Consider the following 22,904-nt stretch of genomic DNA (forward strand, 5'->3'; position numbering starts at 1 on the left):
GTTTTATAGTTTTCAAATATTTTTTGGTGCAAAAAAAGGCTACCTAAAATAAATAGCCTATTTTCATTTATGGGTTTCTTACCCCTCTACCGTCTCAGCTCCATTTTACTGTCTATCTATGCTGAGGATAACAGTGGTCATACAGCACAATACTGTCCGGCACACGCCCGGACTCACGCTACATCAGTTATTCTTGTATTGATAACGCCGATAAACATCTCATCGGAAATAAAAGCTTTTAACTGGCCAAACGTGAGTTGACTTTTATTTTGAAGCAAACCTGCAGCGTCAGTCCAGGTCTATGGTCACCGTCAAAGTTTTCTTCAGTGTGGAATTTCTACACCATAAAAGAAGAAGACATAAAGTTTGCAATTTGCAAAACTTGCATTGCAGAAATAATCTGTGGAGGGACGACGGCAAAAACACACGATACACACTTACCATTGATAACATGATGACAGAGATATTCTGTTTGTAAAGAAAAATCTACCATTAATGTTCAAGTGACTACATTTACCTAAAGGGGCTTTCTAGTCCTTCAGTTGCTGCTTATACCTGTTGCACCGCACTGTACTATATATATATAATATATAATAATAATAATGTAATATATATTATATATTATAATATATAATAATAATAATGTAATATATATATATGTATAATATATATATATGTGTGTGTGTATATATATATTTTTTTTTTTTAAGGTTCCATTTCCTGCTGCATTTTTTATTTGAGCTTATGTATTTAATTATTTAAAAGGTGCCTTCAGTTCTGCATTGTTAATCTGTTATTAATTTAAGAGTACTTCACCTGGTTAGTGTTACCAATAGTTAAACTATTTTGTTTTATGCATGTTATGTTTTATAGTTTGGTGCAAAAGAAAAAGAGGCTGTAAACCTAAGGGTAGAACACTGAACATAGCAGGGAGTGGGTTTGGTGATGATGATGTTTTTTTTAAATGGGGGGGGGGGGGGCACTGGATCAAGGTAAGGTCAGGGGGGCGTTTGCTCAAAAAAGGTTGAGAACCACTGATTTAGGTGAACCATCATTTATTTAGAAATTGTCATATATCTGTAAATCTTATACATTATATTTGTTGATCATGAACCACATATTTTTTCACTTTCTTCTTTTCCATAAATTAAGATCTGGAGAACATGTGTGCACAGTATTAGCACTAAGTGTTCTTCACTCAGAATTATGTGACTTGAGTATATGCCAAAGAAACATTAGCTTTAAATAAAAACAGCTTTCTTTAATGCAGTAAATCAATGTCTTTTTCCCCCAAAGAGCACAAATAAAGTTGATTGCACTTTTAAAAACAGAGAACTGTCCCTGCTTTGCCTCTGTGTGTGTACGTGTGTGTGGGGGTGTGTGTGTGTGTGTGTGTGTGGGGGGGGGGGGGGGTCTGTGCATGTATGTGTGTGTGTGTGTGTGTGTGTGTGTGTGTGTGTGTGTGTGTGTGTGTGTCTGTGTGTGTGTGTATACTACATGTTAAGCGTGTGGGTATGAATCTGAAGCAGCAACAGGCACAAGTTGCGTCACACTCGTGCTACCGAGGCTCAGTTGTTGAAGCGCTGGTTCCTGGTTTGCTCTGCCCTCCTCTCTCTGAGGTACATGTTGACATAGGAGGTTATAAGATCATCCATCTTGTAACCCTTTTTAAAGAAAGACAGAGGTAAAGAAAGGAAATGAGAAGGGCAAACAGACAGATTATCATTAAACGCTCATGTGTCTAATGATAGATCTTACCAGGGAAGTTTCACACAGGAATTTGCTCCCCTTGACTAAACTGCCGATAGTCATGTGAAAATAGGTGCTTCCACTGCACCAGTTAGCGATGCGGTTGAATGGGTGATTTGCCAGCACATCCTTTGCAAGAAAAAAGAATTGTTAATGGCGAAATAAGTTAAAGGGACTAATTAATGACGCTTTTTATTTCCTTCTCACCTTGGTTTTAGGGTGGATGATGGTGAGTCCTTGCTTGCTGATGGCTATTTGCACAATATCTGGGAAAGTCGGTTCGGATGTTTGCTGAGAAGAAAGTTATAAAGGCAAATGAGAAAAAATACTTTTCTTCACCGCAGTCATGACTATTTGCTTTCTGCAGACGTGCAATTGGTGTACCATGGTGAAAGAGGGTGTGAGGGAGGCAGAGAGCGTCAGATAAACAAGCCACCCACCCAACCAAATGGACTGTAGATAGCAAGATAAAAGCACCCCTCACTGCAGCCCTTACCTTCACTTCAAAGAACGCACAGCCGAACGTCGGCCAGCGGCACACCGCCTTCAGAAACGCCTCCTTAGCTTCTTCAACAGTCGTACCAGCTTGTTTGTTATAAGAGGCAACAATATTCTGAAAATAAAAAATATATATGTATATCACAGTACAATACGACCCTCTTGTATTGTTGAAGTATTTGCACTGCTTTTAATGAGGTCAATGATTATCCAACGCCCCACAGCCTTCAGGCAATATTCTCCGAGAGCGGAGATCACAGGAATGGCATAATGGTGAGATTGTTCTTATGAGCAATTTAAGGAATATGTCTGCTGATACTCTATATAAGTGTCAGTGTGTCCAAAGTATGATATATCGTATTCCTCTGTGCCATAGAGCTTCATTGTTGTCCAGAAGCTATTTAAAAATTACTATTTACTATTTTTCACTATTATTATTTATTACTAAAATGTTTGAGTCCATCCAACATACAATGTCCTGCTGCTGTAAATACTTGCTAGAACATCAACTGTGTATTCATCCACAGCTAAAAAATAGCCCCCCAACAAATGCACTATTTACTCTAGTTTGAGTAATGTTTCCTAAAAACTACAGTGCTCAGCTGTATTAGGAAATGACTTGGGATTATCTACAAGTTAAACGAAATATTTGGATGTTGAAAATGTGAAACATCAGCTTAACAGGTAACACTGTCATTGTGTTAGCATGCTGATGTTAGCAGTTCACTCAAAGTATGTATTAATGCTCAGTGAGCCACTAGGCTGCTTGTGTGAAGCCTGTTACAGATTAAATTCTTCAGGAGGAACAAATGTGGCTGGAGCTTCACAGACAGGATAAGGAAGTTGGAAAGTATCAAGTGTTGCATTGTTGGTTTAGGTCTTTTAATGAGATGTGTTGACAATCATAAAAGTGTTATTTAAGCTGTACAGATGATAATTAGACTCTTAGACTAAAAGATAACCCCTCATACCTTCTTCCACTCATTTTCAGACATGGCCTTCAGTTGGTCCGCCGGCACCAGCTCCTTCAGCATCTTGGAAATCATGACAATCTGGTTCTTGTCATTGTTGACCTTAATCCTGAAGAGCAGAGCCGCAATGTTGACCATCTCCTCTTTGCTGCAAACATGATAGCCTCTCAGGTACTTTGGTAGCTCCTGGAAGATGGAGAGATCTCTTATAAAGTCTGATATTGCAGCAATTCACAACATAATGTAAAGCCAGCATGTTTTCATTTCTTAATCACTGAATTAAGAGTTTATTTTGACCAAACTAGAGTTGATGATTCTTGGAAATGTGTAAACACAAAAATGTTTTGGTGAGTTTTCTATTTTGTTTCTGTCGTGCTTGAATGAAGAGGACGGTTGGAAACATTTAACATACAGCCTAACTCTACATTGTTCATTAAGTAATACATTGTTTTGTCTGTAATGTTCCTACAGGTATTTATGTGTTGATACTATCTCAACTGTATGTCAGGTAGGATTATGTTAAAGGAAAGATTTCTCTTCTCAAGTGGAAAAACTGATAAGCCAGGAAAATGTGATGTTGGCAGAGCAGCATCATTCAAATATACCTGAGGGAAATGGAAGATAAGATCAGCCTCTGTGTCTCTGCCAGGGATCACATTGAACCACAACTTCCTCATGAAGAACACAAGGTAGGGCATGTTCACAGGCCCGCCTGCACAACACAAACACACACATGCAAGAAATAGTTTTTTACAGGTAAAAACTAACAACCATCAAAAGTCCAATTGGCATGCCTATCAGATAATGATTTTACCTTCTTTGATCCTCTTGGCTTTCTGGGACCAGTCAGTGATTTGTCTCAGACTATCAAAGAAGTAATCTGTGTCATTCAAACTGAGAACCTGAAAGAAACACGATTATATACTTTCTTTACCAGCAGAGTGGCTGAGTTAAAGTGTGAAAGAACACACACAGTGAAATTATAGATCAAAATATAATGTTGAGGTTGAGAAATGCAAAATAAACCTTGTCCTGTGTTTTGACGAAGATGCTGAACCCGTCCGCTGAAGCCAGACTGAGCTTCTTGGTAATGTTCAGGATGAGATCCCTGATCCTGGTGTTTGTGGTGACCTCGAATATCTGAAGAAGGACGAGAGCAATCACGGGATCACTGGTATTACTGCAGGAATACCTGTTTATTTATACACACAACAGGATCTGTGTCCGTACCTCCTCTGTGTCGTTGGGGAAGTGGATTTTGTGGAAGATCTGAGTGCTGTTTTGTTGGATGGCGTCTACCTCCACCTGGTGTGGTGGGAGCTTCCTGGGCTCCATCCTGCACAAGCACAGAAAATGCTAAGTCACACTGTTTTCTTTGATGTTATCATTTGACATTGAGGAACAGATACAGTGCATGTAAAGAAAAGGGCACCAACTGTGCTGATAAATAAAAAATCAGTCTCTTGGAGCCTGTTGTCATTATGGAACATGTACTAAATTTAGATCAGATTTATTTTTAGAGGACACCATGCAACTTCTGAATGTGGTCATGTCCCTGTGAAGGTGATATAACACATTGTATGTCAATGTGTGAATGTTCTACCCAAACGGCAAACCAGAGGTGGAGAGTTGCCTTGCTGTGTTGTTCTACAGTCAACATTAGCTGCTCTACATATCACCCTGTCACTGTCTGCACACACCGTCTGTGTCATCACACACTCTTCATCTCATACACCCTTCTTTGAAACACGGGGGAATCACCGTGCTGTGTGTTGGTGACGTATCTCGGGCTAACCTCAGGGAGCTCTGCAAACGCTGCAGGCAGTCAGAGGCGAGGGGCTCTCTGCGCCGCGACTCCAAAAATCGCTTAGTGTGTCTCAGAAGAGATTGACTGGGAGGAAACAGGCCGCAGCACAGCCACAGCAGCTGCCAGCCCTGCTCCACACTTAACCTGGGTGATGGAAAAGGCAACAGACATAAATACATGTAAGACACTATAAAGCATATGATGAAATCGAGAGGTGAGAAGCAGACATTTTGGGTAAAAATGACTTCAAATTAAAGCTCTTGATTAGCTCGTTCTACTTATAAAAGAGTACAGGCGATTTCTAAACCAATACAGAATTATTAATCAAAAACCAAAAGACCTAAGACTGAACACGCTGAATCACCAATCAATCAAAAAATCAGTTATATTTGATGCATTTGCAATACTATTTTGTATTATTTCTCCTATTTTATGATCATTTTTCTATTCTATATTTCCTTGCATGTGAAAACTTACTTAAAACCCCATTCTGATATTTGGGGCCAAAAGGGTGTCAGAGCACTTACAAAGATTGACTTTTTTTCTAAGAGTTTGAATTAAATAAACAAAGTCAGGACAAAGTATTGGTCATTTTTTTGCTTCGGTTCTCCTGTATGGTTGGCCAAATGTCACTTACGTCTCGAAATGTAGTCTTTGTTTGTATTCAAAACCAATATTTAACACTAAAACATGGGAGGGTGCTGACACTTCAGTTCCACTGCTGGAAAAATATAAATATATATATAATATATTTATATAAATATAAATAACTGTTCCAGCTACTTCAATTCATCAGTCAGGTTTAGGTTTGTTTACAATCTCTGTTTTATCTTTTCAAAATTAGCAAGGTCTGGATCTAGCACTTATTTCCATCATCAACTAATCTGTCCTATATTTCTTGGATATTCAATTAACCATTTGACCCATTAAACATGATAAAATAGTTAACATTTAGTAAAAAACAGCTTCTTTTTGGAGAGCCAGAGAATTCCCAATTCTTAATTAATAATCAACATCGTTTTCTATCAACTGACTTGTTGTTGAAGTGCTTTTACTTTCTACAATAACAAAAAAAATGTATCATTACAGTAACAGAATGGGCTTATACCTTTGAGCAACTGCCTAATTATCATTCTAATACATCATACCTAAAAATATCACTAAAGCTACGGAGAAAGGTGAGCTGTAGTTAGACTTATATCATGACAGCAGTGGGGGTTTTTTGTCTTCTATCACACAAATGATTGAATGCATGTACAAAAAAAAATTAAACACACATTTTAAACCTTTGCTTTTCCCGGAAAATGAATCCACCAACAGCTTAAAATCTGAGAAACTAAGATAGTGAAATAACATAAGTGTACCGGTTGTTATTGTTGGTCATCTGCTTCATGATCTGACAGTAGATCTCATCCCTGAGCACCTCATTTTGAGTGGCGGGCCCGAAGATCTGGTCGGTGAGCTCCAGAGAACTCTGCATCTGCTTGGTGGGGTAATCTCCCATATATTTCAGGATCGGTACACAACAGTCAAGGAGGAACAACCACCTGAAAATATTGTTAGCGGGTGCTGCTATAGGTGGAATTGCTTTATTTGTTGCTTGCAAAGTAGCCGAGGAGGCTTAGCATGTTAGTTAGCTTAGCTAGGCTAGTCATTTTGGCTATATAGCCATGTCAAAGCAACCTCCGGGGCTGGAAAATCAAGAGCAGTAGCAAAGTTCCAAAAACTGCAGTCCCTACAATAGCCACTTGAGGCTGGCTACAAAAGCGAGTCAATCCCCATGTTAAAATGCTAAACTTTACAGCAGAAACAGAAAGTTTACAGCCTGGTGCAAAAAGCGGTTTGGGTCTCGGGGTCGCGGGGGGCTGGAGCCGATCCCAGCTGACATCAGGCGTGAGGCGGTGTACACCCTGGACAGGCAACAGTCTTTCACAGGACACATAGAGACAAACAGAGACAGACAACCATTCACACACACACCTATGGGCAATTTTTAGAGTCATCAATTAACCTCACACATTTTAAATTCAAATAACGGCCTGTGTGTAGACGCCTGAATAGTATGCCTGTCATGAATCTAGAATGCATCAGTTGAGCCATAGCTGTGGGCACAAATCAACAAAACACCATTTATAGAGCTGTCTGATGACCCTGTAGACATGCCTGCACTCTTGCTCTCTAGAAATGCTACTCTTCTATAAAGCACTGGCGTGTAAAGGATATCAGTGAAGGCCAGACAGGCTATGTGGCTATGCTCTGAGCTTCCCACCAGTTTCTTGAGGAGGGGCTGCCTGATCGGCTCTCTGGAGTTCACCCACAGCCTCTCAGGAGCAGCGTTCCTAGACATCACCTGACGGTTCACATCCTTGGTGGGCTGCCTGTAAGATCAAGGAAAAGATGGGTATTCCTGCTGTTAGTGTTGTTCATGTGAGCATTATCCTGCTAAGGAAACAAAAGAGGGCATTTCCAGATACCTGAAGTACTCAAGGGAGAATTCTCTCAGCGTGACAGGAGCTAATCTCTCCACTGTTCCTGTTTCTTTCTGGTTTGCCTGGATGATGTCCTTCCTCTGGTTTGGAGACAAGTTGAGGAGGCTCTGGAATAAAGAAATCATATTTAATACTCCACAGAACCTGAGTGCAACAACTCATCTAAAATGGATAAGTAATTTACATCTCCATACCATGACCTCATTGGTGGGTTTGCTGAGTGTTGGCAGAATTACGATCGCATCACTGGGGACGGCTCCTGTTTGTCTCGTGCTCTCATTTTGGCCCTTTAGCCAGCCACGTTGCTGAGAAAACTCGTCATCTTTGATTATTATAATAAGCTCTCCTTTCTTGAAGCTCAGGAGAGTGGGGTCATCTGTAGAGGAATGGAAGTCAACTCAGAAATCAGTTGGCAATTAGCAGAAATGACCCTTAAAGAGATAATTCAGCTGTGACCATATAAGAAAGAGGGAAAAAACAGGCCTCTGACCTTGCCTGTTGGATTCCTTCAGGGTCACAGCATACTGAGATCTCTCCATCAGTCCACTGAGGAACATTGTAACTAGCTCTGCCATGTCCTCGGCTGTGCCTCCACTCAGGGTGAAGTCTCCTTTCAGTGTCAGCAGGCTCACCGCATGTCCAGATGCTTTACCCTCCCTGGGTAAAAGTGAAACCACACGACTTTAGTAAACTTCACTCTCCCTTACTCTAAACTGGCCCACGACACTACTTCCTCCGTGAGATTAGGATGTCTCTACCTTACGGTGTGGACGCCTGTAATTTCAGGGAAGGAGAGCTCCAGCAGCCTCTTCTCTCTCTCGTCCAGGAAAGTAATACCAGTCCAATTTATGGCCACAATGAACTTGCTCTTTGGCAGTGGAGGACCTTAAAAGGAGAGCAATGAAGGAAACAAGCCCGATAAATCATGACTCATGGGAGATATGAGGGGAATTATGAGATATATTCCTGGCAGTTAAGGGTTGCTTGCACTTTCTGAATCATTTCTGCCACCTTGAAGGGTGTGTAATTCAGCACAAAAACACATGGGCTCTTCTATTGTGTGCCTCCTCGTCTCCTCCGTCCTCTTGCCCGTGACCCTGAATTCGTTCCCAGTGCGCAATCTTGAAAAATGTCTGTGCATTTCTTAAAATGCATCTCCAAGAGAGGAACAAGGAGGCTTTCTGGGGTAGCTATGAAGTCGTATGCACAGGTGTGACGCACCCATGGTGTATAAAAGAGGTGTGACACACAGTTGGATTATAGAAATCATGGCAGCTGTGCCACACATCATCGCCTATTTAATTGACGTCTCTCCGCTCGTGATCTCAGGTGGGAGGGACTAAGACGCAAGGAGAGGAAGCGAGGAAAGGGATCGAGGACATACAAACTGAGAAATGAGAAGAGGTGATTTTCTTTTCTTGTAATCCATAGATGTAAACAGTAATTATCATGATTTGTTGAACTATAACATTTTGAAATACATAACATAACAATAGAGAGGAAAGACCTACCAGACAGTTTGACAACTTCAAAGAACCTTGAGAAAAACATGGGCCACTTTTCTCGGGCGTAGTCGACCATCTCGGCCTTCAGTGAATCTGCCTTCTGTCTTGAACTCAAATATGGACCCTTGTGTGGTTTGAGAAAATTAGACAGATACTTCAACTCAAGGCCATTGTAGAGCTTTTTTTCCCCCTGTTCAGTCCTGTTCATGCTGCACCTTCTACTAAGTGGTGTGACTGACCTGAGTGTGAGCAGTGCTGACCATTTGTACCCATTTGGCCTCTGACTTTGCCTCCAGCAGAGAATTGTTGACGCATTCCTGAACAGCTTCCTTCACATGTTCTGCACTGCTGTCTGAGCCATACCGGATGTATAAATGTTTCGCAGTGAGCTGAACAAAGTCATCCTCCTGCAAAAGTCAAAATTTTGGGGAAAAAAATATCAGATTTATTTCTGAGAATATGGCAACAAGAAGATAATCATCCAACTATAAGCCCACCTTTTCACTCTGGTACTCTCCAACCTTCAGCCCGTGGATGATCTGTCTGTAGATGAGGTCTGTGCTGGTCTTGTCCTCTTTGCAGTCATGCCAGGGGGTGAAGACCTCCTTACGGAACAAGAGACGCCACGGAGCGTGCTGTTCCTGCCCTCCTCTCCTCTTTACTTCCTGCTCACACTGGGAGATGGCATCCATAACATGCTCCCGGCCGCTGCCCAGAGCCCACACCTTCAGGACAGGTCAACAGTTGAAGTTATGGATATCTAGATATTGTAAAATCACTAAAGCCGGCATGAGACCACATTTGAGGACAGATGTAAAGACAAAAGGTGCGACAGTGCAGTACTTATTTATAAAATGGAAAAAAAATGTAAAGTCCTCAAGATATAGCTTGGATTTTGTCAAGTGGGCTATATGTGGTCCTTAGCAATAGTCAGTGCACAGATGGCGGTCAGTTATCAGTTTGGAGAAACAGTGGAAGGGGACATGCATGAAAGCTAGGCAATGCACTGGAGCAGCAACAAAAGGTATTTTAGCAACTTAAGATAAAGCCCACCATTAAAAAAAGCCTCCATCAGCTAGTTTGTTTGTATTATTGTGTCACTTTGGTGTTTGGAAGTGTTAGGAACTAACGAAGCTACTGAACAAACAGCAGTAGATCACTCTGTTGTGCTCTCACTGTGGTCAGTGAAATAAAATGACTGTTTTGTAAACAGAGTCTGGTGGCTTGACGAGAGCGTAGAGAACAGCTTCAATTCCCCCTGAGTAAACTGAATCAGGGCTGTCTGACAGCTATGTAAAGCTGAGAAAATAGTCTAACTATAGAGTAAACTTAAAATTATATATATATACTTTTTTTTAAAGGGCCTTTTTTAAGGTGTCTAAAATATGTTTTGCTGTGTGGCCCCATCCACAGAAGAACATTGCTTAGCCTCTGCCTGTCCTCCTTTCTGCTTCTCCAAACTCAGGGCTTGCTGGCCGCCATCTACTGTAGATAATACACTGACTGTGGAAGTACCTCATACAAACATGGGAAATAAACTTGGTATCTTTTGGAACACTTCACCAGTGTATAGCAACATAAATACCGACCGAGAGGAGGAAACTGCATACCTTTTCATACAAGGCAGCATACACAGAAAAGCCGAAGGTGTCTTTGAGTTTGATCTTTTCAGAGAGGAGTTTGCAGAGTTCTCTGGAGGTAGATGCTGAGTCAACAGGCAGGTTAATGGAGCGTCCATCCATCAGTATCACAGACACAATCATGGGCTTTTTTGTCTTGGTTGCCTATCAGAGTAGAAAAGAAAATGACAAGGGTTAAATGGTCAGTTCAAGCTTAAAAAAAACATTTTCTCACTTAACACTGTTATCGACGCATGCAGGCAGTTATGGATATAATTTGTGTCTCTGAGATTTCTGAGGCCTCCACAATACAGTTGAGGTCAGTAGCATTTTGTTTGTGGCCAACAAGGTCAACACTTAAAATAATGTCCCATAATCTGGATAATACACAAACCTTATTGTCACCACTTCAATGGAACTACTTTCTACCAAAGAAATAGTCCCCAAAACTGCAGCAAATACCCACAAGAGGCTGGCTCCAAAAGTGAGTCAATCCCCATAGACCAATTTACCCAATACCCAATTTTACAGCAGAAATAAACATGTTTACAGGCTGGTACAAAAAAACGGTTTCGGTGTCTGTAGCCAATTTTTCCCCGTTTGTGACAAATGTACAGAGGTGAATTTTTATAAAACTCACTCATTTAAATTATATTAATGGTTAAACTTCTGCATTATTAAAGGCATGCAGCTTTGAGTAACGGGTCTCCGTCCACGCTCCACCTATATTTTTGATTAGCTGTGAGTTACTGTAGGTTGCGTTAGGCACTGCCTAGACGTTGACGGCCAGAACCACCCACTTCCTTTTGGCTTTGCATAAACCTATGAGTGACGGTTGACAATAAGGCTGAATGATTTTAAATGGGTGTCAGAAATCTCAAATCTTTAAACCAGGATAAATCAAACCAAAACGTTCTGTTTGACAAGATACCATTGGCTAGCTTGTGAGAAAAAAAGATTTCTCAGTACTGACCATAACCCTAACCTTTTTTATTATTTATTATTATTATTATTCTACAAGGACAATGCACAGGAATCAGTTTAAATTGTTGCAGGAGCATCTTATGTCGGTCACCGCACCTGCAGCTCCAGCCAGGCTGGAGGCTCCCCTCGCACTCCGTTCATTACTGTGCGCTGCAGCCTTTTAGCACAGTAGGAAGCGTAGCCTCCTGGAGCATGGCGGATGAAACTTTGCAGGTACTATCAAGACAAGAGATAATAAGAGATGAGCAAAGCATCACACCATGCAGCACACTGTTTCTGAGACTGAAGCAGGCAATGCCACAGTACTCACCCTTATAAAGCGATCACTTGGAGGGAAGATGCCCAGACAGAGGGACAGCAGGATCCATCCACGGAAGTAGCTGTTGCGATTGTTGTTATCTTGAAGCTGCTTGCATATCTGACAGTAAATCTCATCCCTGGACGGACAACAGACAAATGTTGTTTGAATAGAGAGTAAAAATAGAAATAGTTAGATGTGTGTGATTTTTAAATGGAGCTGCTGTTACCTTAGGTCACATCTGACAATGGCATATCCCACAATGATGTGGAGTTTTTCGAGCGACGTCAGTGGCCGGTCCAGGGTGGGTCCTTCTCCAACCATGATGTCACTGTCCTCCTTCACAGTCTGCAGGGTGGGCGGCTTGGACACTTCAGTCAGATCATCTGACTGCAAGAAAAAAACACCTATCAATACTTCACTGAGAACAAGAACTTCACATCAGTAAGTCAACATATTGTTTAGGCTTACACCTCACCTCCTCCACGATGATGGAGGGTTTCCTCAAGTTTGAGGTGGGTTTTGGGATTCCATTTTCTTGAATAGTGGATGCTTTTCTATTTCTGGACAGCAGGTCAGTGAATGTGGATCCCTTCCTTGTTCGAGGGCTCCCTTCTGGCACAGTGTATACCTTTGGGTTTTGAGCTGCCTCCCCGGGCATAGCAGAAGCCTTCCTGTTTCTTGCCAGAAGGTCTGTGAAAATGGATGCCTTTCTGTTTTGTGCTGGTTCCTCAGGTACTGTGGAAGCCTTTCTTTCTTTTTTATTCCTTAGCACCCTCTAAAACAGTCAAAGAATACATTTTAAAATCTACTGATATGATAAAACAATGTTGATCTACAAAATCAGTCCTTGCTTTGTGAGGATATTTACCTGATCCAGGCCAACCATGTGGCTGAGACGTCTGTTCTTTCTGGAGATCAGCTCCTGCGGCAGAAAGCGCTCCTGCGTGGCGTTTCCCTGGGCCCGGACCTGCTTCTTTGGCTCTGGGAGGTCTCCCAAGAACCTCAAGATGATCCACCACACTGTCAGTGAAGCCTGGTGAACACATAACAGAAACAACAAGGGAAAGTTAACGAAAGAAACAAAGATATTGCTCATTCAAGAAGAACTGAAATGAATAATTAAAGTGGTCTAAGAGAAGCACCAGAACATCTCCTTCGTCTTCATGGTACAGCAGGGGCTGCCGAAGCCTCTGGCGGATGTGGGTGTAGGTGGCTGCACCCTGGAAGTACATGGAGGCAAATTTGGAGAAGGAGTACTCATCCAGGTCATCATCGTCTTCTTTGGGAAGATCTTCCTCCATGGGGATGTTGTCGATGTCTATCTCCTCTATAACTGTCTTTCTCCCGTCAAACTATTGAAACAGATACAGACATACAGTGACTGAATCTACAAGGAATACAAAACGTGCAAAACGTTTGATTCCCGAACCTCAAATCCCGTAGGGGGCAGGAAGTCAAATATGCTGTCCACCATCTGCTGGTCTGTGATGGATTCAGTCTTAGCTTTGGCCTCCAACTCTTTCTTTCGCCTCAGCATTTCCTCCAAGTGTTTCTGTTTCTGCAAAATGGCCAGCCGTTCTTCTTCTTTCTCTTTAGCAGAGAGGTACATCTGGGAGAACACAACACAGCGGAAGACCAGGAAAAAAGTATTTTACTCCATAAATAACAAATTCATCCTTCACAGCAGTCACCTTGGGGGAATGGAAATTAAATAAATAATTACACAGAATCAAGATTTTTATTTTCCATCAGTTTTCAGTAGTTCATAGCTCTGTGCCTTGCTCATAAACACTTTGGCAGTAATTACTGATTCAGGCGCTTCTGACACATTATCCAACAGGGATATGAGAAAAGATTGGGGAGTAGCTCAAATAATATGAATGAATATAAATGATATGATTTCCAAACATACCCACATATTTGGGTTTAAGAGGAAAAGAATAATACTGACATAAACTTGACTAAATTACTAAATTTGTCGTCCCAATAACCAGTTAGCCTCCAGCTACAACAGGCTAACATTCTGCACACTGCACATACCTCCACCAACTTGAGTCAGTTGTAACACAACATGTTGCCACTGTGTTAAAACCAGTTAGCAACCTAGCAAAGCAGTCAAAATGGGAGAGAATAAACATTTGAAATAGTTAGCTAAAGTAATGGATGGATGGTTGAAATAGTTAGCTAAAGTAATGGATGGATGGTTGAAATAGCTAGTAAAAAGTGTTAATCGAACAGTTGAAATAATTCATTAAAATAAATGGATTAACAGGTGAAATTTATCTAAACCTGCTAGATAACTGGTTAAATGGTTGTCTAAAAGTAACAGATAAGTAGCTGAAATAATTTGTTAAAAGTGAAATTGTTAGCTAAAAGTAATAGTTACACAGTTTAAATAATAACTAACAATGAATGGATAACACGCAAAATAGTTAGCTAAAGGTAATGAACATCGGGAATATGACGATATCCATAAAAGGTCCTGAAATTCCTCGGATAGTCATGCGGGAGTACATCAGGCAAAAACAGAGGTTTGCAACCATTGCTGTCCCAGATAAAACCAAAAGGGACTTTAACATTCTTTTACAATCAGTAAAACTCACAAAGAAAGAGCTCTTCATAGTTGTTTAAGTTGAACTTACATCTGTTTTCATCTTTTTGACAGCTTTTCTTGCCAGCCCACCCCTGATGTGTGCCTGAAGGAGGATCACAGCATCTCTCTTGCGCCTCCATTCCTTCCTGGCCAGGTATCCTCTGGCTTGGGTCTGCAGCACCAGGGCCGCCTCACGCTTCTTCTTATACTGGAATTGGAGCTGACGAGACCGGACCTGTGCCTGCAGCCTCGCAAAGCCCAGCTGGACCTAGAATTTGAACATAATTGAAGGGGTTTGTTGCATGTCAGGTTGGTATTTTCACCTTGATAAATACTGATGTATTAAACAGTGACTCACCACTTTGTACAGCTTTCTGCCTTTGTGTCCCCTCCAGTATTTCTGAATGACAAGGGCGCCTGCCTTCTTCCTCAGGAAATGTTTCCTTTAGAGGGCATGAGTCATACAGAGATGAAGTTGTAAGTCATGAGCAAAAAGAACCAGAACCAAAACAAGCAGCTCATTTTACCGCTTTTGTCCCATACCTGTATTTGTAGCCTCTCAGGACTTTCTGGATCAGGAGTGCTTTCTCATTTAGTTCTTTCATTCGCTCCAGTTCCAGCATGGTGTCATGGAAGTCCTAAAAGAGACAAGAGCAGCAAGATGTTGTTGTTGTTGTTGTTGTTGTTTTTTGTGAATATATTTACTGCCAGAATATACATTAAGGCAACTGAATACCAAATTCGAAAAAATAAGCAATTTTATGTGTTTGTGAGGTTGTACTTAAACCCTGTGGTGCTATGAGCTAAACATACAGTGATAATGCTAACATGCTGCTGTTAATCAGGTATATATCATGTTCACCCTCTCAGTTTAGTGTGTAAGCATGCTAACGTTTGCTAATTAAACAATAAACAGAACTGAGGCTGATGTGACCCTCATTCATTTTGCAGGTATTTGGTCATAAACCAGAATACTAGTCAGATTAAAATAAGGACTTTAGTTTGTTGTTCCATGAAAAGTCTGGGGGTCACCAGAGTTACGTTGGGTTTTATGGTAATCCATCTGATAGCTGTTGAGACATTTCACTCAATTACACATCCAATGTTGTTGAGATATCTGAATCAATGTGGATTATAATATAATCAATTTAGGTTTTCAAGCTACAATGTACTTAAATTTTCTATGGAAAATGTAAAAAAGTAAGGATGCACCTTGAGGAATATCTTTGTCTTGCCAGTCTTCCAGTCGCCCTCTCCAGTAAGCACCGATTCACAAATGCTTTCGCAGCATTTCTCTTTACTTTCCTGTTAGAGCAAAGTAATCATCATACAAACACAGGAGGGGAGGTGGAAAAAGGTGTGAGGATGCCACATGTATAATTATCACTGTAAAACCTTCAACTTACTGTTTTGGGATCGCAGAGGGCAGTTTTTAGAAGGACACGGTAGCGAGTTAGAAACTCATCAAATGTGTAGCGTACGGGATATCCAGCTTTCCGAATCCTGATGGTCTCCATCATACCAGAGTAACGGAGCTGACGCATGCACAGGTCTCTGTCAAACAGCTGAGACAAAGAGGGATGTGATCTGATTTACTTGCACCAAATTGTTTCTTTCATTTTTGGTACAGATTAAAAGTATGTTTTTTTTGTGTGGAGTGAATGCAGCTTCATTCCTCACCATGGGCTTCTTGAAGTCATTGGGTTTAATGCAGCGTATGAAATAGGGCTGGCACACAGTCAGTGTTTTCATCAGGGAATCCAGAGACTGACGGAACTGGCCAATCAGAGTTGGCACACGCTTCTTTCCATCAGTCGTTTGCTGTCAGACATAAACAAACATCACTTTTTTTTTTTAATTTTCAGTAATTACATACAATAATGGTGTTTTTATTTTCCAACTAAATATATCTGTATCTAATTCTGAAGCTAAAGGCTGCACTGACCCGGAGGCTGTTGTTGGCCGACGAGATGATCATCCTGGGATTGACGCTGCTCTTGATCGTACTGGAAGACAGCACATTGTGAAACGCCTGTTTGAGCAGTTTATTGGTGGAGGTCTCCACCAGGTGAATCAGGTCTGAGCTGAGGGTGTCCCGATTTTTCTCAAGGAAACCTCAAAACAAGACAGACACGATAAAAACATCCCGCAGGACTTGCATGAGAATGTCTGTTGCTTTTAAAACCTTTAAAAGTACCTTTTGAGTCATAGTAGACCTCTCCAGCAAAATGTTTGATTCCAAACTGTGTCTCGTAGTTGTTCTTGGGGGGAACATAGATGTCCCCTTTCCCATGGACCAGATTCAGTTTTTGGAGCAGGGTGGTATCTGTGCCCTGTAATTCAACAAAAGAGGAAAGTGAAAACCTGCCTTGCTTTATTAAGATAGACTTTATGAGGTACAAGGAGGATACAGACCTTGGGGAAGTTGCTCTCTTCATCAATTAGCGCCAGCATGTTCAGAGGTTTATTAGCCAATACGTCCAGGGTGTGTTGGTTGTCTTTGTAGTCAATGTGCTTCCAAACAATGTTTTCACGGGCATACTCATCCTGCTCCAACTTGAAAACATGCTTGACGAAGAACTGCTGCAACTGCTCATTGGCAAAGTTGATGCACAGCTGCTCAAAGCTACAACAGTTCAACATATCCAACAGGACAAGAAGAAAGGGAGATGGGTGGATTTTAGTCCATGTGTCAATTAACAATGTGTCCTTTGTCTAAAAACAGCGGCAATAAAGCTTTAATGTCATGAGAGTTGTTGTGAACACCAACCTGTTTTTGGTGAAGTTCTCAAAACCAAAGATGTCAAGCAAGCCTATCGACTGTCTGACCTCTTTGGAATCCTCAGCTGGTTTGTAAATGGCAGCGTTGATTTTCTCCACAACCCAAATGAAAAGTCTTCCATAAATAGCCTGAACAAATGATACAGAGGATAGCTTTCTTATTATACATAGCACCACATGAACAAAACAACATAGAAGATCTGAATCTCAGACAGTTTGACATGGACACTCATGTTATTACTAAATCTCCATTGTTGTCTCTGCTCTTAGCCTAATTCTAGCCTTATTTGGGGTTTGCTATTTGTTTTTAGTAATGATTTGTACATTGCCATTTATTGTATCGTGTCATCCACAACATTTTAAACTGCAGTCTTGGCCAGGTCTCCAAAGCCTTTCATTAACTGCCAACTGCAGGTCTAAATTTCCACATGTCCAAGAAGACTTCTGTTCATGGAATAAGTAAAGAAAAATGTTAGCCTATGCTTTGCTATACTTTACGTTTAATGCTCTATCATAACAGGAGTGTACCTTTGTTCCCCGGGTCCTGTGTTCCCCACTTTGTTCCCCTTTTCACAGAAAAGGTCCTATGTTTCCCAGTCTGTTCTTTTTTTTCTCCACAATCAGTGCAGAATTTTACAGCAAATAGGCCGTAACCCCTAACTCTAACAAAATGCGGAATTAAATCAGCGAAAGCATAGGCTTTTGCGACCGGGGAACATAGGACCCTTTTGGGGAAAAGGGTCAGGGAACATAGGGACGACCCCCTCATAACAACATACAAACATTAGCATTAACCATAACATTTTAGCAAGATAAAATCTGAAAGTTATTTTGCTGCTAACATTTACAAATTGTATATTAGCTCGTATCATACCGTGAAAATAACATTGGCATGTAATACCTGTTTAAATGAGAATGCCAAAGCTAACATATTAGCATTAGTATCACACCAGCATACTTATATTAACATTTATTCTTACATTATAAAAGCTAGAATATTAGTTAACACAACAATTACCACGACTATACTGCTAAAGTAAACATATTAGCATCATACCAGTATATTAACATTAGCATGTATCATCTTACATGCTAAACGTTAGCATGTCAACATGATTCAGTCCTAAATCTTAGTATGCTGCTAACATTAATAAGTTAATTACTTAAACCGAGGCTGAACTGAAGGATGTTGAGCTAAGCCCGACCAAGAACAGTTAGACCAATGGTTGCCAACTTTTTTAGCAAATGACCTTAAAAAACAAATCGGTGTTTCTACATGCAAACCCACGATGTAGGTCCTTTATTGTGGAGATGAGCTGTGGGCATTTCAAACAAAAATCTATTTCCGTTCCTTCTCAGATTGCTTCATTTGAAAGAATTGCAGAGGCCTGAATAGATTAAAGTAATATCATATTTAGAGTCTGAGAAGTCACAAAACAGCCACAGTACACCAGGTTTCTTTTTCTTGGCCTGGTGATAAGGAATTAAAAAGTTGATTGGTTTTGTTTTCTGGTATGTATCATGGGGGTAGTTTAGTATATGTTAACATGAACTTTATTAACTTCTTAAAAACATTTCTGCTAAATGACATATGGGGAATATATCAAGACCAGTGGTGGAAAAGTAAGTAGGCTAAATGCATTTACTCAAGTACTGTACTTAAGTAACATTTTGAGCTACTTGTACATTACTTGAATAATTCCATTGAATATAAGTTAGTTAATACTGTAGTTACGTTACAGATTAGGATGAAAATACAAAATATTATCAACAAATAAAACATTATATATTTTTATAGATTACACTACACAGCAGTATATAAAGTAAATAGAATGACCCCCATCTTTATCAGCTGCAACATTAATGTGATATTTACATTAATATTTCATTAATTATAATCTAATAATATAATATTCTCAAATGGGCCATTCTGCATCATGAATACTAACCAGTTTTTGTACATTTTGAATGCAGGACTTTTACATGTAGCAGAGTATTTCTGTGGCATTACTACTTTTACTTAAGTTTAAGCTCTGAGTACTTCTTCCACCACTGATAAAGACTAATGTTACCTTGACAAAGGCGTCCCTTCCGTCCACGGCCTGGGCAGAGGTCAGAGATTTGGTCACGCTCTCTCTGGCTGTCATGAAGGAACGCTGAATCAGACTCTTCTCCAGTGCTTTGGGATCCACCTGAGGTAAAAAGACCAACACAGTCAGTTAATAAAGCTAATAACAGTCAGCAACCCACCCTTCCAGCTTTATTATTAAAGCATTTCTAAAAAGAAAAAAAAGAAAAGAAAACTACCTCCAAAAGTTGGCTGGCCATGTTGAAATTGGATGATGTGAGGATGTCACAGGCCTCTAGGTTATTTACTATGGTACCTGAAATTATGCAAGAAAAATGTGTTTAATGGCTCAAAAGATGCAATTATTTACATATGCATAATACTAAATCTGTATATCTATTACTACATGTATCCCACTGTATTGTTTGTGCTGTCCTTACCCTTAAAGTCCACATTGCCCAGATGAAGGATAGCAGCGAGCAGTTTGAAGATTTCCCATGAGTCATTCTCTGTGAACATGAGGATCTTCAGAGCTGAACGGAAGTGGGCGTATTCCTTCACATCATCACGTCCTTCACAGCTGGTGCACTTACCCTGGTGGTATGATTGCACGGTTTGAAGTCACATCTTATCATCTCATCATTATCTTCAAAATCCATCAATAAAGACAGCATTCACAGTTAGCAGAATTATTTCAGTACCATGGTCAGATAGTTGTACTCAGCAGCGTTCCCAAGGGAAAGAATCTTTTTCTGCTCGGCTGGCATGCCCATCAGCATGTAATAAAAGATGTGGTAGTTTCTTTCCTCCGGCGCCTGCACGTGAAAGCACATGTCTTCACCACGAGACAATTTGACTAGTACCATGTTACTGCTTTTGTAAATATTCAGCAAAACAATCTTCCCACCTGACGACAGACTCTGGACTTCTCCAGCAGATACTGCTCAATGCGGGCCCCTTCAATTGCCCCACCCTTGGTGAAGTTGATGTCAATGTATTTCCCAAAACGACTGGAGTTATCGTTACGAATGGTTTTGGCATTACCAAAGGCTGAGAAGAAAACAACAAAGCACAAAGAAGCAGATTAAGAAAAAGTGGGGGACTGAACTGATTATGAAGACTGTCTTCTAACTGTATGTAGGTGTTTTGCTCATACCCTCTAAGATGGGATTTGCTTCAAGAATCTGCTGCTCGATCCAGGAGTGCTGGCCGCTTACTGCAGCCATGAACTGCAGCATGAGCTTGGTGCTTTCAGTTTTCCCTGCTCCTGACTCTCCACTGATGGGGAAAAGAAAGAAGTAAGCATAAGAAAATGCATTCAATAATGTTCTTTGTGTTGCATGCAAGGTTTTTTTGCTGCTTTGAAAACACTTTTGACTGTTTCCCACCTAAACCTATGTTTTAAACACCTGGTAATTGGTTCAAAGCTTCTCAACATCAACGAAGGATCAATTTTAGGTCCTGTTCTTTTCACATTCTATAAAAATAACATACGCCTGTGTGCTAATAGACAGAGCTGAGCATGTACTTAATAACACAGTTTGGATTCATTACACAAATAACTCACTGACTTAAAAATTGGTTCTAATGAATTCATGCCTTTTTTTTTTAAACAAAAACAAATATTGCAGTGCAAATGAAGAGTGCCCATTTATCTACACACATTTGTTTAGGAAATGCTTCCTCAAAAAACAGTAGAAAACTAATATTTCTTCATATTGTGGTGGTGTTGTAGTTTACATGAATACACCAGTAAGCCATTCACCCATCAGCCCAAGGTGACATATGCAAATGTTTCTGTTCTGTTTTGTCTGTCAGTTTACTCATTAAGACTAAGAAAACCAGCGTGCATAGACATTTGAAAAGTTGTTGCCAGAGAATGTTTGTTATTTCATTTGTCTCTTTTTATGTAACTATAACTTGTCACACTTATTACCTGTTGCATACTGTAAACAGGGCACTCCTTGAAGCTTGCCCTCAGTGAGTTTCCCATGTATAAATAAAGAATTGAATAATTAATCAGTCTAAATAATTATCTGGAATAATCCTCAGTCAAAAGCAGACCTGATGACACAGCATTGGTTCTTTCCGCTGCGGCGCATGTTGAAGAAGCAGCTGTCTGCGATGGCGAAGACGTGCGGCGGCAGTTCACCCAGCCGTCGATCTGTGTACATGTGCACTTGCTCAGTGGTGTAGATGGGCAGCAGCTGGTAAGGGTTGACTGCAACCAGAATGGAGCCTGTGTATGTCTTAAAACAGAGAGGCATGTCAACTATCACACAATAACACAGCTGAGGAATGTGTGTGTGTACATGAGCATAAACTAGTTTTTTGTGGTGGAAGCAAATCATCAAGGCAGTGACCGCAGTGACCTCCTCCGGTTATGGCTGCAATGCACGAGATGCATGTTCTAAATATGATTCACTGGATCTATTGACTTCATGGATGGATTATGATCATGAAAAGCTGTGGTTTATAATATAAATAGCAAATCCAACACAAAGGAATATCAGACTTTGGAAATTTTGCCTCCAGCAATTTAGTAGTATTATTTCCATACAACAAAATAGCCTGATTCATAATTAAACACACACTGCTGAGCTTTGATGACAGAGAAACACTGGGAGGTTCTTTCAACAGAGGCTCATTCGTCTCTATGGAGACAAACAGCACTGTGATAAACTACAGGGCAAAGTCTAAGATAGAAAGCCGTTGACAGCAAGGGAAGCCACCGGCCAGTAAGCCTTCCCACAGCAGGTTATGGACATCATAAAACGAGCTGGTTCAGAGTGAATAGAAACCTACATAGATCATGTCTTCTTTGTGTCGCACCAGGAGGTTCCTGAGGAGCCCTGCCTCATTGAGATCACCAAGCCTTATCATGTCATCCACACCCTTCACAGAGGTGGGGTGCATGGGCCGGATGGCGCCCTCCGTCTTCTTGTTGATCTTGTGCTCCTGTATGCATGTTATAAAAGAGTTGACATTATATAGAAGGCTTCCCCTCACTTTCTTGGACCTGAAAAAAGGTAAACTCTTGTATGGGATTTTGTACCTTTCCTTCATCATCGATCAGCTGACGCTGTCCAGTGTCTGTCACCTTGACCTCTGCTCCGATTGGCACCCCAGCACCGGAGTCCACCCATACAAAATCCCCCTAGTTGGGCAAAACAGAGGTTGTAATAAAAATGCACTCAAACTAACTATCAGGGCTTCATGAATTTTAGAATTAAGTGTATATATTATAGAAATAGTCATTCTTACCGCACTCAAATGCAGCATAGCAGAAATCTGGATTTAAGAAAAAAGAGAAGATATCACCATCTTAATTCAGATTCTGCTCAGTTACAGTAATTACCATTACCAAATACCTGCTGCTAAACCAATATTAGTCAGTTAGGTAGAACCTCAGATGTTAATAGTGTGAACTGCACCTCAGCTGTGTGACAACTTATTTATAGCAATATACAGTACTGTAGATAAGAGATTGTTTAAAAAGACAAAACACATTTATAATTAGGAGGAAGCTTTAGGGTCCT

General features: G+C 40.6%; 1 protein-coding gene across 1 annotated transcript; it reads right to left on the minus strand.

Annotated features, from left to right (window-relative positions):
• Positions 1-1,568: 1,568 nt before the first annotated feature.
• On the minus strand, positions 1,569-22,647 carry myo7ba (myosin VIIBa; the record flags this gene model as incomplete). Its single annotated transcript, XM_083911477.1, has 47 exons — positions 1,569-1,664; positions 1,759-1,878; positions 1,957-2,040; positions 2,246-2,362; positions 3,219-3,404; positions 3,824-3,930; positions 4,033-4,120; positions 4,245-4,358; positions 4,449-4,554; positions 5,014-5,169; positions 6,390-6,543; positions 7,249-7,403; positions 7,500-7,621; positions 7,709-7,890; positions 8,005-8,171; positions 8,273-8,399; positions 9,026-9,143; positions 9,259-9,426; positions 9,517-9,744; positions 10,630-10,803; positions 11,719-11,838; positions 11,933-12,059; positions 12,150-12,310; positions 12,399-12,698; positions 12,792-12,956; positions 13,066-13,275; positions 13,338-13,532; positions 14,566-14,784; positions 14,875-14,959; positions 15,060-15,154; positions 15,729-15,821; positions 15,923-16,081; positions 16,197-16,337; positions 16,462-16,631; positions 16,714-16,849; positions 16,932-17,142; positions 17,287-17,426; positions 19,370-19,489; positions 19,605-19,681; positions 19,806-19,959; positions 20,067-20,180; positions 20,273-20,415; positions 20,522-20,643; positions 21,430-21,614; positions 22,171-22,323; positions 22,421-22,522; positions 22,630-22,647. 47 exons carry the CDS (start codon positions 22,645-22,647, stop codon positions 1,569-1,571), a joined length of 6,684 nt encoding a protein of 2,227 aa, XP_083767603.1.
• Positions 22,648-22,904: the final 257 nt, after the last annotated feature.

Source organism: Echiichthys vipera (genome assembly GCF_963691815.1).
Source record: "Echiichthys vipera genome assembly, chromosome: 3".
NCBI classification, from domain to species: domain Eukaryota; kingdom Metazoa; phylum Chordata; class Actinopteri; order Perciformes; family Trachinidae; genus Echiichthys; species Echiichthys vipera.